The sequence below is a fragment of the Onychostruthus taczanowskii genome, unplaced genomic scaffold (genome assembly GCF_017590055.1).
Source record: "Onychostruthus taczanowskii isolate IOZ18803 unplaced genomic scaffold, ASM1759005v1 scaffold8, whole genome shotgun sequence".
In the NCBI taxonomy this organism is placed as follows: Eukaryota; Metazoa; Chordata; class Aves; order Passeriformes; family Passeridae; genus Onychostruthus; species Onychostruthus taczanowskii.
Genome location: NW_024505892.1, coordinates 2,594,709 through 2,610,293, shown reverse-complemented (window position 1 = coordinate 2,610,293; position 15,585 = coordinate 2,594,709). Strand labels below are relative to the sequence as shown.

Genomic DNA, 15,585 nt, shown 5'->3' with positions numbered 1-15,585 from the left:
TTTAAAGTATTTTTCTTCTGAGGACATGATATGATAATACATTGGCAGTAATTTGTTTTGAAAATGCTTTTTATCTGCATTTATGGAGATTTATTTTAGGATCACACATCTTCCATAAATCTGAGGGGGAAAGTAGCCACACAATGTTCTTGTGCATTTATTATGAGTGTAAAGGTGTCCAGTTTCTTTGTCTTTTTGCTTCAGATTGCTGAAACTCATCCTGTTGCCATGTATTTCAATGTTTGAAAAATCAAACCCCACCCTTCCTGACAGCTAAAAAAAAAAAAAAATGCAGGACTGTTTTCTGCTCTGCAGTTCAAGTGTACAGTGGTGTGCGTGTGTTCATTTGTGTGATTATTTTATTTCTTTTCATAAGCAACCACAGTATGAGAGCACAGCACTGCAACCTCACATTTCAGAAAGATCAGCATCCCACCTTGAGGAGCTTGAGCGAAAGATTGCAGCAGCTGAGAGCAAGGAATTGCAACTCAGTGAAATTGTGAAACAACTTTCAAACAAATCTAGTGAGGAGAAAAAGAAGATGGAGGAGAAAGTAAGTGTCTTTCCTGATCCACATTTCTTCTTTGTCACTGTTGCAGCAGCATATTTTTGCTAGAAAGCAACTTGATATATGGGTGTTGGAGTTATTTTCAAAAGATCACTGAACTATCCGTGATAGAAAAAGAAGATTAATGATTTCAGGTGTTGGTAATGGATAAATCTGGACTTGCAGAGAATATATCCTAGAAAGTGATACTAGCTAAAATGGTAATCAAGGTAACAGTTTTAATCAGGTATTGGTTAAGCTTTGGAAAAAAAAAAAGAAAAGATGCTCATTCTTGTAGTGTTTATTATGTAAATAAAATATAATTTAAAAACATAGATTGTGAAAATTAAATCCTTATTTTTAGTATGGTTTGTAAATGTGGCCCTCAGGCTTTGAGATGCACTTACCAGCCTGTATGTGCCTATTTAGCAGGAGTGATTCTCTTGTAGCTTTCTTAGAATGTGCAGAGTGGACTTTAGTCTGAGACAAAGATAGCTGTGTTCTTGGAACTGTTTTGACAAAGGGTTTCTTAGCAGGCGTAAGGAATTCCCAGGGATAGCTTTGAATGTACTCACAGCCTTCCTTTATTGCAAGCAGGAATGTGTCATTCACCAAGGGGTTTCTGATTAATGTTTTAGGGATCCATTGTCACTGTTACCTCATCTTCTTTGATTACCGGACTTAATTTATATTAAATCAGGTTCAAGGGATACAGGCAACGTGACGCAGTGAAGTGCCAGGTGGGAAGACAAAGAAGAATGCATAATTCATCTCAAAATTCTGCCTTACCATTTCCTTTGAACCCTCAGTATGCTTTTCACTGAGGCAGGAAGACCACAAGTTGGATACTGCTGCTTCCTCCTTTGTGAGCTTTTCCTGCCTGGATTGCTCTCTGTGTAGGAACTGGCAAGTGGCAGTGGTGAGGACCTGTGCAGCAGTGCTTGTGTTAGCAGCATGGTCTGTAGGTTGGACCCTGGTTCCCTGGTTCTCTGCACAGTCCTGATTTGCCCCTCAACACCCATCCATTCTGTGCACTGAACAAAAGGCTCTCAAGGAGAGAGAGGGCAGGGAGGGACAGTGGAAAATACTCCTTTTTGCTGCCTTTCTTTCCAGTTTTTGGTCTAGGTAATAAAGCAAAAGAAGTACCAGGACTACAAATAAATGTAACGTAATACAAAAAGTCTTTTCCAGGCTTATGGAAAATTAAGGTACCTACAGAAAAGGTGCTTAAGAAAGCAGCTATTCTGATCTGATATCCTGTGATGTGGTTGTCAGACTGCATCAAAATCAGGGTTTTGGCTTCTATTTTTGGTAGGTTAAGTTATTGGTCCTCATGTTCTAAGTTATTTTCCTAGTCCAGAGGAACTAAAATGTATCCTGATTGTTTGTTGCATATGAACATCTCAGTGGGTGAAAGAATTAACAGTATTTTAAGTGTTGAACTTTGTGTTTTCAGTTCATGAGGCACATGGATTGTTCTGGGCAGAGGTGAAGCAGCTGTGCTTTGAGGACACGTGTGGGCCTGTAACTTGAAGCTGTTGGGATTAATAACTTTGGGTTTTGTTTCCTGCTCTTAGCCAATGTTTTCATGCAGCTGAGAGTACAGTTCTTGGAGAGTTAACAGCCTCTGCTTCCAAAGCAGGCTTATTTTTTACTGTTATCATAAAGCATGTACTCTTTCTTTCTTCTAGCTTAAAACTAGAGACCGATATATTAATAGCCTGAAAAAGAAATGCCAGAAAGAGACTGAGCAAAACAAAGAAAAGCAAAGACGAATTGAAACATTAGAAAAATACTTGGCTGACCTTCCAACACTGGATGATATAGAAGGGCAGACTAAACAGGTAAGGTAAATGGGGTTTGATTTACATTTAAAAGATATAAGTCCCTAATGTAAGATTAACGATACAAGCTCCCTAATATCTGTTCTCAAATCTTTTACTGTTTCAAAATCTCCTTTTTTTCACCCTTACATTTAGGAAGAGAAGTATTTCAATCTTTTCGAGAGCACTGTAGGTATTAGGATTTTCTCACAGTCAGATAAGCAACACTAGTGTGAAACTATGCAGCAGGTCACTGCAAGGCTGTGGTCTGACACAAGGCCTTCTGCTGGTGTGACACTGTGTCTGACTAATGTAACCTTGTGTTAGCTTCAAATTCTAGAAGAGAAGAACAAGCAACTTCAAGAAACCATGGCTGAGTTGGAAAAGAAGCTCGGAGAGGCCCGGTCACAGTGCAGAGAGAGAGAATTGCAGCTGGCATCGCAGAAGAAAAAAGAAAAAGAGCTGGTCACAACAGTGCAGAGGTATGAGCAGCTGCTCAGGCTGTGCCCTGCAGTGGGTGTGCTTCCCCACCTGATGTCAAGACCTAATCTTATTTGCAGTCTTAATCTATTACAATGCTAATGACTTTTTATGGTAAGGGTTTTACAATGTGCTTTGTGGCAAGTTGTAATTAATACCACAGAGAAGAGTGAGCCCAGGATGTTCTTTGCTATCTGTCTTTAAGGGTGTGGGACACTCCCGCAATGGCATCATGGCCTGTTGGCAGATAGAGGATGGAACAAACTGGTGTGGCAAGGGGCATTCTGTAGAAGCTGTCAGTCAGGCTACATAATAACTGATCCTGTCATGAGCTGTGGAAAAACTGGATATTGGCTGATGGGTATATCAGGGAAGGGTCAAAGATTTCAAGAAATTCCGGCAATTTCTTGCCTTTTCATCAGGGGTGCAGGTATTTACAAGAAATTTTGCTGTAGGTAATAGGTTGTCATTGAACTTGCCTAAATATGAAAAAACAAATGGGACAGATATCCAAGAATATCCAGGTAAAACTTTGTTACTATGTTCTGTTTTAGATCAGGGGACCTACTTAAACAATTTTTTTTTTTTTTAAATGAAAGGGAAGAGTGAAGCAGGGGAGAATCACTTTTAAGTATCTGTGGATGTTCCTGCAGTTTGTTGTCCCTCCATTGGGTAAAGGTGCATGCCACAGGAGTCTGAAAGGTTTCCATGCTGAAAGGCGAGCTGGCTGGGACACCTTGCCAGCCAAATTGTTGACACATTGTTTCCATCTTACCAATGGAAGGCCTTCGTGCTCTCCTAATCTAGAGGGGGATCATTCTGTCTTTTCTGAAAGCCTACAAATAGTTGGGGTGACCTCTGGTTTCTAAATTAGACAGCAAGATTAGCACTAATAAAGTGTATTTCCTTTCTGAGAGAAGGTGAGCAGACGGAGGCTGTAGCTACACATATGGGTTGAGTTGAGCAATGGAGGGTCTGAAGGCCATGCCCTTGTGTGGGAGCATTCCTGATAGGAATGACCTTGGGCTCCCCATTACAAGTCACAGGGGGTGATGGATGGGGCACCAGCACTGTGCACAGCATCTGATTCTGGACTGCACTTTGAGCTGTGTGTGCCCCAGTGAAACAATCTGATTTAAAAGCTCCCAAAGCTGTGAAGGTTCACAGGTGCCTCTGATCTGTGCTATGCCTCCTGCAGTAGCACAGAGCAACTGTGAGCACTGCAAAGCTTTGCTTTGCTCCTCTCTGCCCTCTCTTCCTGCACAGTACTGCTGGAGCTGTGCTGGTTGGGAGACTCAGCACGGTTTGGCAGATAAAACTTGCATTCATCTGCATGACTCTGGCCTTGTCAGTGCCATGGCAACTTGAATAGTTTAGAATTTTTGCATCATTCATGCACTCTTGGTGCATGAATTACATAAGGCTGGATTCTGCTAAGTACAGTTTTACAGTTCTGGTTGGGAAGATGGTGCAAGTTTCTGATTTTTTCCTAGAACACACAACCCTCTGGTTTCTATTAGCCCACTTAATCTTTCTTTCATGTTTAATGGCAGTTTACAACAGAAGGTAGAAAAATGCCTGGAAGATGGTGTTCGGCTTCCTATGTTGGACACAAAACAGCTTCAGAGTGAGAATGAAGGTCTCAAGGAGAAAAATGAGAAAGCCAGTAAGGTTAGTCTACAAATAATCTGCTGGTGGCATCTTTAACCTTAAGTGCTGCACTTTTTTTTTTAATTTAGAAATAAATATCTCACTAAAGAATTACATATTTGTTGCTGATCAGATGACTTTTCAAGACCTGCCTGTCTCTGTTCAGAGTATTGATTTTGCATGAATTTTGTGTTCTGTCAGAGTTGAACTGTCTTGTAGTTTGTTTTTTCAAAATGCTATTTAGAATCTATGTCTGCACATCTGTAGGCTGATTTTTAGACAATGATATGAAGAGATTCCAGCCTTCTAAATTGCTCAATTTTATATTCTAGATTATAGACAATCAACAAAATCAGATAACTGGACTGATTTTGGACATGCAGGTAAGGAATAGTTTATGTTCTCTTGTTTACTGTTGCATTTTTAGTTCACAAGAATGACATAGCTAGAGTTGAATTTTATTATTTTATCTTTCTGAATAAGAATCACAGGGTGAAATGCCAAAAACTTAATCTTACAGATGGACTGTAGTCAACCCACATTCTCTTGCAGGCTCATGGTGTAGTTGTTGTGTCTCTGTGGTTTAGCACTTCACTGGTACTCATCAAAAAGTGAAAAACTGTTGCTATGTTGCATCCTTATCCTGCTGGCCTAGTGGATCATCCAAAGTACAAAAGCAGTGTTGCTTAGGGGCTTCATTGTTCAGTTTGTTAGAAGAGACAGGTGCCTTTCTAAATTACCTCACTTCATCCTGTTCAACTGGTTTCTGACACTTTGATACCTTAACTGTCCTGCTGGATGTTCGGCACCCAGCTTGCAGCCAGAGATTTTTCTAGACAGCGGAGGTTGTCAGCTAGGAGTCAGCTGCAGCTCTATAGATCTGATTAAGAGAGTGTTGAAAGTTACTCAGTGACTGCTGTTTGTTGTGGGGAAAAAGAAACATTAGACAGCTTTTAGAGAGGAAGGTATTTCTTGCCATAGAAAAAGCTGAGCATTTAAAAAAACTCAAAACATCTGTTTTCACCAAATATTGAAGCCAAACTCCAGTTTCCACGTTCCTCTTCTAGGATGTCATTTGTCTATTAAAAGTTGTCTCCCTCTGCCATGGTAAATAGGAGGCCTGATTCCTGTCAGCAACCATATATTTGTTTGATTAGATTGCAGTGAATGAAATAGGTCTGTAGAGAAGCTGTAGGAGAATTTAAGTTGCAACATGAGGTACATATGTTAACTGAAAAGGAAATTGACATATTCAGCTTCTCAAGGTTTGAAGAAGACTGATTTTAACAAACTGTGATGTTTGCATGGAGCAGACTGGTACGTGCAAAAATTGTGATACAGGCAAACAACAAAACCTGTGATACAATAAAACCTGTGATACAGGTGTTATATAATAAAAAAGAAGTTCAACTTGAACTTCATAACTTTTTGGAGGTTCTCTGTGCCTTTTTGTAGTTAAGATTATTTACATATGTACTCCATATATATGTTGTGCTTATCAGAGATACACACAACTTGCTAAGTGTGTTATCATCAACCTAAATCTTTCCATGTTTCCTAAACTTTCTGATCTTTTTTCTCACCATCACCTTTATTATCTTGGGACCAGTGATCTTCAGTGTTTTGTATGCTTAGCCTGACATGACTTTAGGGAGCTGGACTGGGAAATGCTGAATAGTTGTGACTATCTGTGAACAGGGTACTGTTCTGTTCTCCAGGACTTTCTCTTGCTTTTCCTCTTGAGGTATTTTATATGGGGACAGAAAATAAGATTTGAAAATAGTGTCCGCCCTCAAATTACTTGTAGACTCTAGGAGCTTCTTCGTATCCTTGATCTCCTGGCCTTCCATACTTGTGACCTGTGAAGCATTGAAAATTAGCTCATTTGAAATTGAAATCCTTTATCAGCACAGAGATGCAATTTATCTTCTGCTAAGATGATCTCATTTTATTCCCTGTCTTCTGCCACATTGTGAACTTGTGCTTGGGAATGTATTTCAGTTCATTGGTTTTAACTTGCAAGCTGAAAACAAATTCTGTTTCAGACAGCAATTGTATAAAGCAGTATTAGTTTCTATTTGCTCATAATCATGGTAAAGTTATTGTGATCTTCCTGGTATGGTTTTACTTCATTGATTTGTTGTTCTGAGTGAAAGGAATTAAAATTTTTGTTGGTCTTGGCAAGATGCTGTACTGCATATATAGTGCATCTTTAGAAAGAGAAAAATTGTAGATGACAGTTGTGTTCTAAAAAGAAATTTACATGATTAATTTGGACATCACAAAACTAACAGTTTTGGTACAAAAAAAGAGAGTAGAAGTCAGATTGTACAATGCCTATGTTACCCAAGGTATGTCTGTCAATCTTGTCAGTCACAATAAACACCAACTGTGCCAGGCTGGGAATATTGCCACCAAATTGTAACTTTGGAAAGCATATGGAAAAATTAAAGGTGAAAGTATGAGGAATTCATAGCACCATGAGAAACATGGAAATCTTAGCACTATAGGTCCAGTCAAGCTGTTAAGCATGTGTTCTTTTTCTGAGCTTTAAGATGAGGGTGACAGAGAATGACAGATCTTAGGTGTATCTTTTAAAAATAAACACTGATTTCTACTTCTAGTAGTTCCCATTACATGGAGCAGTTCTTGAGCTGAACATGTGCACATTGCATGGAATATTCTAAAAGTTATTTTTTGCTTAGTTACAGACTCATGTAAGTTTAGTGGCAGATATAGTTTGAAAATATACTGGGAAAGGTTAATATTTCTCCCCCTGTCTTTCCTACCACCTCCCCCCTTCCAGAAGGCTGCACAGTCAAACCTTTTTTGTCTGTTGTTGACATGAACATGAAACATGTCAGTGGTAGTCCTAGTGCATCTATCACAGCTGGGGCACTGGATGTCCCTGAACTTGATCTTCAACAATGACTGTTAAAATTGGAAGATATTTGGAAGCTGGGAGGGTGTTTTTGGCATTGCCCTGTTCACTTCGTGCTTCTTAAGTATGACATCTGTATGCCACAGATGGAGCTTGAAGGACCTTCAGTCCAACCTAGTAATGGCGATTTTTCTCAGTAGATAATGTTTGTAAAAAATTAAAGACAACAATTCAGCATCACTGCAGGTTCTGCTCATCTGCAAGCACGCAAAGGAAATGCCTGAAGCAGTTATTTCCTGCCCTCTCCTGGCCCAGGGTGTTTCCTTTGCCTCCTTCCTCCCACTGGTGTGTGTGGCTGTGCTTTCTCAAAGAGCTTATCTTTAGGATACACGTTACTTCAGCACTTCCTTTGGAGGGGCATGCTGTGGGTTAAAAGAGCAGCAGGTCAAGTGTAGGAAAATGGTTTTAAAAACAAGTAATCATATCTGGGTTCTGCCTGCTCATTCCTACTGCTGACGTGAAAATAAAGTGTTGGGGGTTTTTTAGTCCACGTTAAGTCTGTAAGTGTTAGCACCATTTTTTTTCCAGTTTTGCAAAGAGTATGACAGAGTCCCCACTGCTTGTGTGGTGTTAGCTGACTGTGCAGGGAAATTTTGTCAATGCTGCAACACCTCCTGTGACCAGCCAGGCCTTTAAAAACTTCAAGTAGTGTTGCCTCTCATTACTCCCTGCCTTCTCATCAGTACTGATAAATCTTACAGGTGGCAAGTTACAGCTGAAGAGATCTCTCTGTTTGAAAGCACCAGGAGTTTATATAGTGTCTATTTATTGTTAGTATTCAGATAAGATGGCTTGAATATTCCTCTTTCTGAATTTTGCCAGATAACCTGAAAAGACATATCTGCAGATTTAAAAGCCAAGTAGTGGAATAAATATGAGTACTTTCAAGAGTAAAGGCACCTGTGCTCATGCTGAGTTCACCCTGAAAATTCCATTTGGGCAGTATCTCATGATTTCTCAGTTTGAGCTCTGTGGGTGAAAACTGGGGAATTGACAGCAAGTGATTCCATGTTGCAGTGGGTTTTTTTATTTGTTGTTGTTTAAGATCATTAACCTGCGTTTTCATTCATTTCAGTCTATGCAAGAGAAGCTTTCACAAGAAAAGCTGATAATTCAGAAGATGACAAATGAGCTTGAGGAAAAAGAAAGACATATAGAGCAGCTGAATAAAACTCTCTCTGAAGTAAGTAAATAGCACCAGTAACCCAACTCCCCACCACACCAGAGCCAGGAAGAACCTTATAGAATGATTACAAGATCCCTTGGTAAGGCTTTATGAGCTTAATTACATACTTAAATATCCTGGCTCCCATGCATATATATAATGTTTACCACCCCTGTCTCAAGAGGTGAGAGCTTAAAGGGTGAAGATGGCTAAGTAATGATAACGTGAAATGGCCGTATAAAAGCTGTCTGTATACTGTTCTTTGGAGGGGTACAGAAATATTGATTATATGTTTGTAGATTAATTATTTTTAATTGTACTATTTGTGGCTTGAAATTTTCTGCTACAGTGAATGCTGCAGACTAACTTTCCCCTTTTTTCCATTTGCTTTTCACAAAGAACCAAAGACTGATGGAAGAGAATGCCTGCCTGAAGGAGCAGATGAGGCTGGTGGAGCAGTCCAGGCAGCCAGTATCTGAGAAGATGCCTGTAGCAGACCAGTTGTTCAAGGAAATGTCCCACTGCTTGTTTGACTTGAAAGCACTGTGCAGTATTCTCACCCAGAGAGCTCAGGGCAAGGAGCCTAACCTTTCATTACTGCTGGGAATCAGATGTAAGTGATGTTGACTTTCCAGTGTTTAGTAAGTGTTTTGACATAAAGGAATAACAGTTTAGCTAATGTGGTGCTTGAACTTGCCAGCTGGACAAGCTTGTGTCCCCTTGCTATGCAGATGGGAGCAGTGGTGCATGAACTCATGGAGCTCCCTGGAAAAGCTGGGCTCTTAGTGCCTCTGGACCACTACAGGCATGTGACCACACAGGTCCTTGCCAGTCAGGAGAGCAGGTAGCTGGCTCTTCATGTGGACCCAGTCGTGGATATGTTCACTGCTCTAGAAAAGAAAGGTGGTTGGCCAGGTGTCTTTCCCTCCCAAGACACACTGCAGTCACTGTGAGAGTTAACAGATGCTAAACGCATCTTGTGCTCTTGTTTTAAAGCCTTTGGGGTCAAGTGATAGGAATGTCCATCTACTGCATGAATATGTATAGGTCTGGTTTGGGAATGGGGGTGTCCAGGTGTTTTAAATAAGCCTTGTGCCTGGTAACTTCATCTCTTGTGCTGTTCATTTACTAAGCTGTTAAATTTAACCAGGAAATGAGAAGCATGCCCTAAAGCCAGTCAGACAAAATTTATGTCAGTTCTTTCCTTCTTATAAGATGGTTGTGTTGACCTGAATGTATCACATTCAGATGTTTTCTGAGTGTTAATTAGAATTCATCAGGTAGACAGGTTGCCAAACTGAAGCATCAGCAAGGTAGAAAGGTAAAGTACAGCGTTTGTGCAGCAAGAGCTGCTACACACCTGCTAGCCCTCTTTTCTGAGTGGCTGTAGAAACCCTGAAGTCTCTAGAAATGCTCTATTTATTTTTTTCCACTGCTATTCTGATTCATCAGACTTCAGGAAGTCTAGATCTCGGTGCAGACAGAAAAGCATGTCTTTCAGAGAAGCGCTGATGGGCTCTGAATTGAGTTTTAAGTTCACATGGTACCTTATTTTGTAGACTTTTCATCACGCTGAAGCGTGATTTGTCTTGATGTAATTAAAGTGACCTGCCTCTTATTTCCAAGGAGGTGACTAGTTGCGGTAGTCACAGGACACAGTTGCTGGAGCTTTAACCTTGGGTGTTGTTTTTTGTAGCACTGAGCTGCTCATCTGAAGAGAGTGAAAATTACCACAGCACAGAGACCCTTTCGAAGAAGCTCTCGGACGTTTGCCAGCTGCGGAAGGATATTGATGAGCTAAGGACGATCATGTCGGACCGTTACGCTCAGGACATGGGGGACAACTGCATCACTCAGTGACAGCACTCCGTCCTGTAGCAAACGGCTTGCTAGGTCCTGCTGTGTCACAGGTCTTTGCATTTCCATTAAGGAGCCATATGGGAAGGCTGCAAATAGCACCAGACACGCATCTCCGAGGGCTGTGTGTAATGGATCTCGGGAATCTGGTGTGCAGAGGGCAGTCATCATGTGAACAGTGGTACAAACTGCAAGAAGTCTGTTCTCCAAACTACTGAATGTAGGAACAAGCTGTGAAGAATGATTCAGTTGGACACTCTGTTTCCTTCATTTGGGCTCATTTTATTGCTTTGCCTAGGTTTTGGATCCAGAGCTTTGGAACAGCCGTGCTGCTACAACTCTCAGTCCTTTCCTTCATCAAGGGTTTGTGTGGCATTATCTGAGTTCAGATATTAGGGGAGAGGGTTCAAGAGCCTATGCATGTGTATGTCTGGCTGTACATGATGAAGCCAGAGGCTTCTGCCACTGCACTTCACTCTAAGAATTGCAATTAGAACAATCTTGGAACACTCAAAAAATAATTGCTTTCCAGGTTGTCAAAAATTAGGATATAAGAAAGATGTTTTTAGTAATGGATGTCTACTTTGTTTGTCCAGTAGCAGAAAAAACCCCAGGTTTAACTCCTTTGTGCAAACGAGTCCATAAAATATAGCTGTATCAGATAGTTTGAAATACTCTCATGCTGCTGTAAGAAGTTTCAATCGTTCAAAGTCTGTGATAAACCAGAGAAGCTGTAAGACATAAAACTGCAGCATATTCCATGGCTATAAGAAAAAATCCCCAAAACAACCAGCAACTGTATTTTAGTGTTTGTACTTATTTTTCCCCTTAGGTCCTTTCAATTTCCAAATGTTGCTGTATTTTGTTCCTGAAGGTCTCTCATAAAGGTTATGCACCACCTCAGCCATTTTTAGCACGACTACAAAAAGGGTGTTTGACTCTTGGCAAAATTAAGGCTCAAAACAGAATGCTTCCAGCTAACAGTACAAAATACTTGGTTATCTGAGGACTGAAAAATTTTCCACATTGTTTGGAAAATCTTGATTTCTCCATTTTTGTAGGAAGCAATTATGTAAAATAGTAAGCTCATGTTCCATAGCTTATTCAGTGAGTGTCACTTGGCAGTGCTCTTTAACTCCCATGGAACAGATGATGTTTCCAGGAACATCGCTGCAAGTTAGTTGCACAGTTGTGCATGGTGGGAAATAGTATGTAACTGAAGGAAACAAAAACTTGCAAAGTGTAAAACCACTTTTAAATCACACTGTTAAGAAAAAAATACATGCATCACTTGTATGGTATTGCAAGAAGGTTTCAGATCCTTAGGGTGCAAGTCAGTCAACTGATCTGGAGTGGGGATAACAGCAGAAATCTCTTGGAAAGCTTAGCAATTCAAACCAAGTTAATTCTAGGGTAACATTTTTATGGCAAAAGTGAATATCTTCAGTTTTCTGATTTGGTGATGTGTTGCTTTCTGTTCATTGTTTAACAGTTACTGTTGATGTTGTTTCTATAATTTAGTGGTTTAATTGTTTTTAGCTGTATGAATTTATTTATTTGACAGTTTTCTCTGTCCTGAAAGTAGACTTGGACTAATTTGTGAAAAGTAGTGTTGCTATTTATATGACTGCTACGTGCTGTGATCAGATAGATTAATCTGACTGATTCAGCTCCTGTGGGCACTAAAACAGTGTCTAGATAAAATCACAAGTGAAGTTATCTAGTGTCTACTTCAAGGAAAAAAAACTAGGCCATTTTATTTTAAATTTCTGTGCTCTTTCTGTAGGCACACTTCAGTCTCTCCATCAGGGCATAATTTGCTCCAGTCTTCCTTGTCCTTCTCAGTGGTGTGATGCAGGTGGAGTTGAAAGTATAATTGTGCTCTTCTCATTGATATGATGAGTTCTGCTATGAGTGGGGAAAAGATGTTCTGAGCTAATCTGCATTCTTAGACTGCAAACAGATCAGTGGTTGTTGTCTAAAGGAATTATTTACTCTGGTAGCTCATTAACAATATCAATTCCACATTAATACACACCTGCATCAAAAGTGTGCTTTTATACTAGTGCAAAACTGAAAACAAGGATCTTTGTACCAATGGGCTTGCACAGTTTGCTGTGCTTCTGACAGTGCTGGCTTTTGTGACTAAGGCTTCAGCTCGTTCCTCTGGTGTGGTTGGTTGGGTTTGTCCCTGTAGTGAAGTAGTCTTTAGTTTATGGCATCTGTCTCCTACCAGAATTCAACAATAGCATTTCAGATAATAAATTAGAAATATTAGGGAGAGAGGAAACACACAAGTTACACATTATTGCTTCCTTAGATGGCGGTGTTGTACCTATAAAAAAAATCACCAAAACCCACATAAATCTACATTTGATAGAATTAACAAGGAGTTTAATAGAGCAATTACAGGGGAGCAGGAGATCTTTTGAGTCACTTCGAACTGTTAAGCTTGTCACTTGGCTGGTATTTCTCCACTGTCCCTCCTGCTAAATTGTGATACTGTACTGCAAAGTTTATATTTGCCAAGCACTTCAGAGCTTTTATGCTCTTCAAGTATTAGTTGAAAGTCCCTCTGGGAGGAGATCCCATTTTATTCATAATACTTTTGATTGCAGTGCTGTAATCTTGTGTTCTAATGGTTTTGTTACAGAATCTGTAATATTTATGTTGACTTGAAAGCACTTGATTTAAAACCCCCTAAGTTTATCTGCCTCATTCAAATTAAAGTAGGGAGGTAAATGATGGATGTGTGAGCCAAAGAAGCAGACTACCAATTGATTATTTACAGCGATACTGTACTTTGCTTTGATTTCTTAAAATTTGGCCTGTTGTAGTGGTAGCAATTACTATATATGCATCAGTTTACAGATGCTTCTAAATGGAATAAGCTTTGTCTAAGATATGCATGACTGTTTAATTGGTTAAAATGTAGTGTGTGTGGTCTCATTCAGCATATTTAATACAGAGGTGATTAACGAATGTTAACATTGGAATTGCTTCGATTTAGTCATGACAACTTTTTGCTGTAGCTATTAGACAATCCCAAGGGCTGAAAACAACTGCAGATGAATGGATACTGTACTGTTCTGGCTGCCAGCAAGCTATACAGTAACATTTTGTACAGTTTCAGGTAGAATTTATATGATCCTCTAGAAGATACTTACAGTAACTACTGTATTTAAGAATGTATTTTGAAAAAGACATGAAAAGTAATCGTCATCCGACAAGCTATAGATGATGTATTCACTATATAGAAGTATTTACTATATAGAAGTAACACAGCTCAGTCATGTAAATGTGATTTGGGTTGCTGAACTCTGCTGTGCAGCTTTGTGGTGTGACAGGTGTGTGAAATTATGGAGATTTGCTGTAACCACCCACTCAGGCTCCAGCATTTGAAACTGACGGTGGTCATAAACTCATTCAAGAGCTGAAATTCCATCCTTTTCACTTCAAAAGGTTTCCTTCCTTCCTTTGCCCTTGCTACCTGTCTTTTGTTTCATACATTTTTTTGGTTTTTCTTGGGAAGGATAAGAGAGCAAGGAGAGGAAGAAAGCAAGAAACCCTTTTCTCCATGACCTGCTGCTGTAGCACGGGCAGTGACAGCAAGCTGCGGTCTCTCCATCAGGGCATAATTTGCTCCAGTCTTCCTTGTCCTTCTCAGTGGTGTGATGCAGGTGCAGTTGGAAGTATAATTGTGCTCTTCTCAGTTCTACCATGAATGGAGAAAAGATCTGAACTAATCTGCATTCTTAGACTGCAAACAGCTCAATGGTTGTTACTAAAGGGATGATTTATTCCAGTAGCTCATTAGCAATATTAATTCCACAGCTGCATACCTTTGTGCCTTTTTAGCCTGAAGTAAATGTATGTCTCCCTGGAACTTTAGATAAGTTGTTAGCGTGCTGATGACTGCACCTTGTTTTCTTCTCACCTGCCATTACTTTGTTAATAAGCTTTTTTAGTAGGAACTCCTGCATAATGTCTAGAAAAAGAAATACTGAAACTAGGTACTAGGTGTACACTTGGAATGTTAGGCTGGTTGTTGTATGCAGCTTCTTTGAATATGATGTGTGAGCAGGAAACACAAATCATAATGTGTTTTTTCTCTGTATATTAATTACAGTATATCATTAGTTCAGTGGGGAGGAGTGTCTGGAGCTCTCTTTTAAAAGCACAGCTGACATATGTACTGGATCAGTCCCTGAAGACTGGTAGTTTTGTGTATTGGGTTCAATTTTTGAACTGCTCAGAATACCTCATATGTAAATAGAGTTGTCATGACTTAATCACAATGTGTTCATTGTAAAAAGTAACGGAGCCACTGGCTGGCTCAGCTTTAGGCTTGTTGTTCTTGCCTCTTTTTGTAATTTTTTTTAAAGTAGGGTTTACAGCTAGAATTTTGAATGCCAAAGTTCTATTTATTAAATAATAATAAAAGTTTTCATTGTTAATGACTGGTATTTTTCCACTGGAATTTGTTTGTTGATGTTTGGGATTTGTATCCACAGAGCAGAAATAAATTTTGTTACAAAAGTGAATTTTTCACAGTTCTCATTTGTCCAGTATCTGGCATGTGACAGAAGTGATCAAAGCTGGAGGCAAGAAAGGAATCATGAAACATCTTCCCAACACCCACCCCAGCTTCTCTTAAGAGGTCTGTTCTGCCGAAATACCAGTTGACCAAGGTCTCTCTTCCTGGCCTTATGTTTTGTTCTATTTCCTTCTAAATCAACACCTTGATTTAAAACCTATTATTGCTGCATGATAAAAGGATTTTAGAGCAGCATTCCGTGATGGTTTTTTAGATAGATGCTTCTGTTGGCCATCTTGGATGCTGATCGGAGAGATCACAGGTAGGTCTTAAAAGACTAAGCACAAGTTTGAAAAGACTAAGCACAGGTTTAAAAGACTAAGCACAAAATTGCAGGCAGAAGTCAGTAATCCCTGTTGCATGAAATACTGCAGGTCACTATGGCCCAACACAACCCAGCAGCGCTGACTTCCGTGTCAAGTTACTCTGAGGAAAAGTCAAAGGATAAGGATTTTAGTCAATCTGACAGGAGTCTTCCAAGTGTAGAGGGAAGTGGGGTCACCCAAAAGGTTTTTTTTCACAGTT

General features: G+C 39.8%; 1 protein-coding gene across 1 annotated transcript in view; it reads left to right on the top strand.

Moving 5' to 3' along the window:
* CEP85L (centrosomal protein 85 like) overlaps positions 1–15,007 on the top strand; it is a 93,059-nt gene extending 78,052 nt beyond the window's left edge. Inside the window, exons 6-13 of the mRNA XM_041424029.1 lie at positions 377–553; positions 2,239–2,391; positions 2,698–2,852; positions 4,404–4,521; positions 4,833–4,883; positions 8,517–8,624; positions 9,006–9,219; positions 10,303–15,007. Of these exons, the coding sequence (XP_041279963.1) occupies positions 377–553; positions 2,239–2,391; positions 2,698–2,852; positions 4,404–4,521; positions 4,833–4,883; positions 8,517–8,624; positions 9,006–9,219; positions 10,303–10,466 (1,140 nt within the window). The 3' untranslated portion in view covers positions 10,467–15,007. The remainder of the gene's footprint in view (positions 1–376; positions 554–2,238; positions 2,392–2,697; positions 2,853–4,403; positions 4,522–4,832; positions 4,884–8,516; positions 8,625–9,005; positions 9,220–10,302) is intronic.
* Positions 15,008–15,585: the final 578 nt, after the last annotated feature.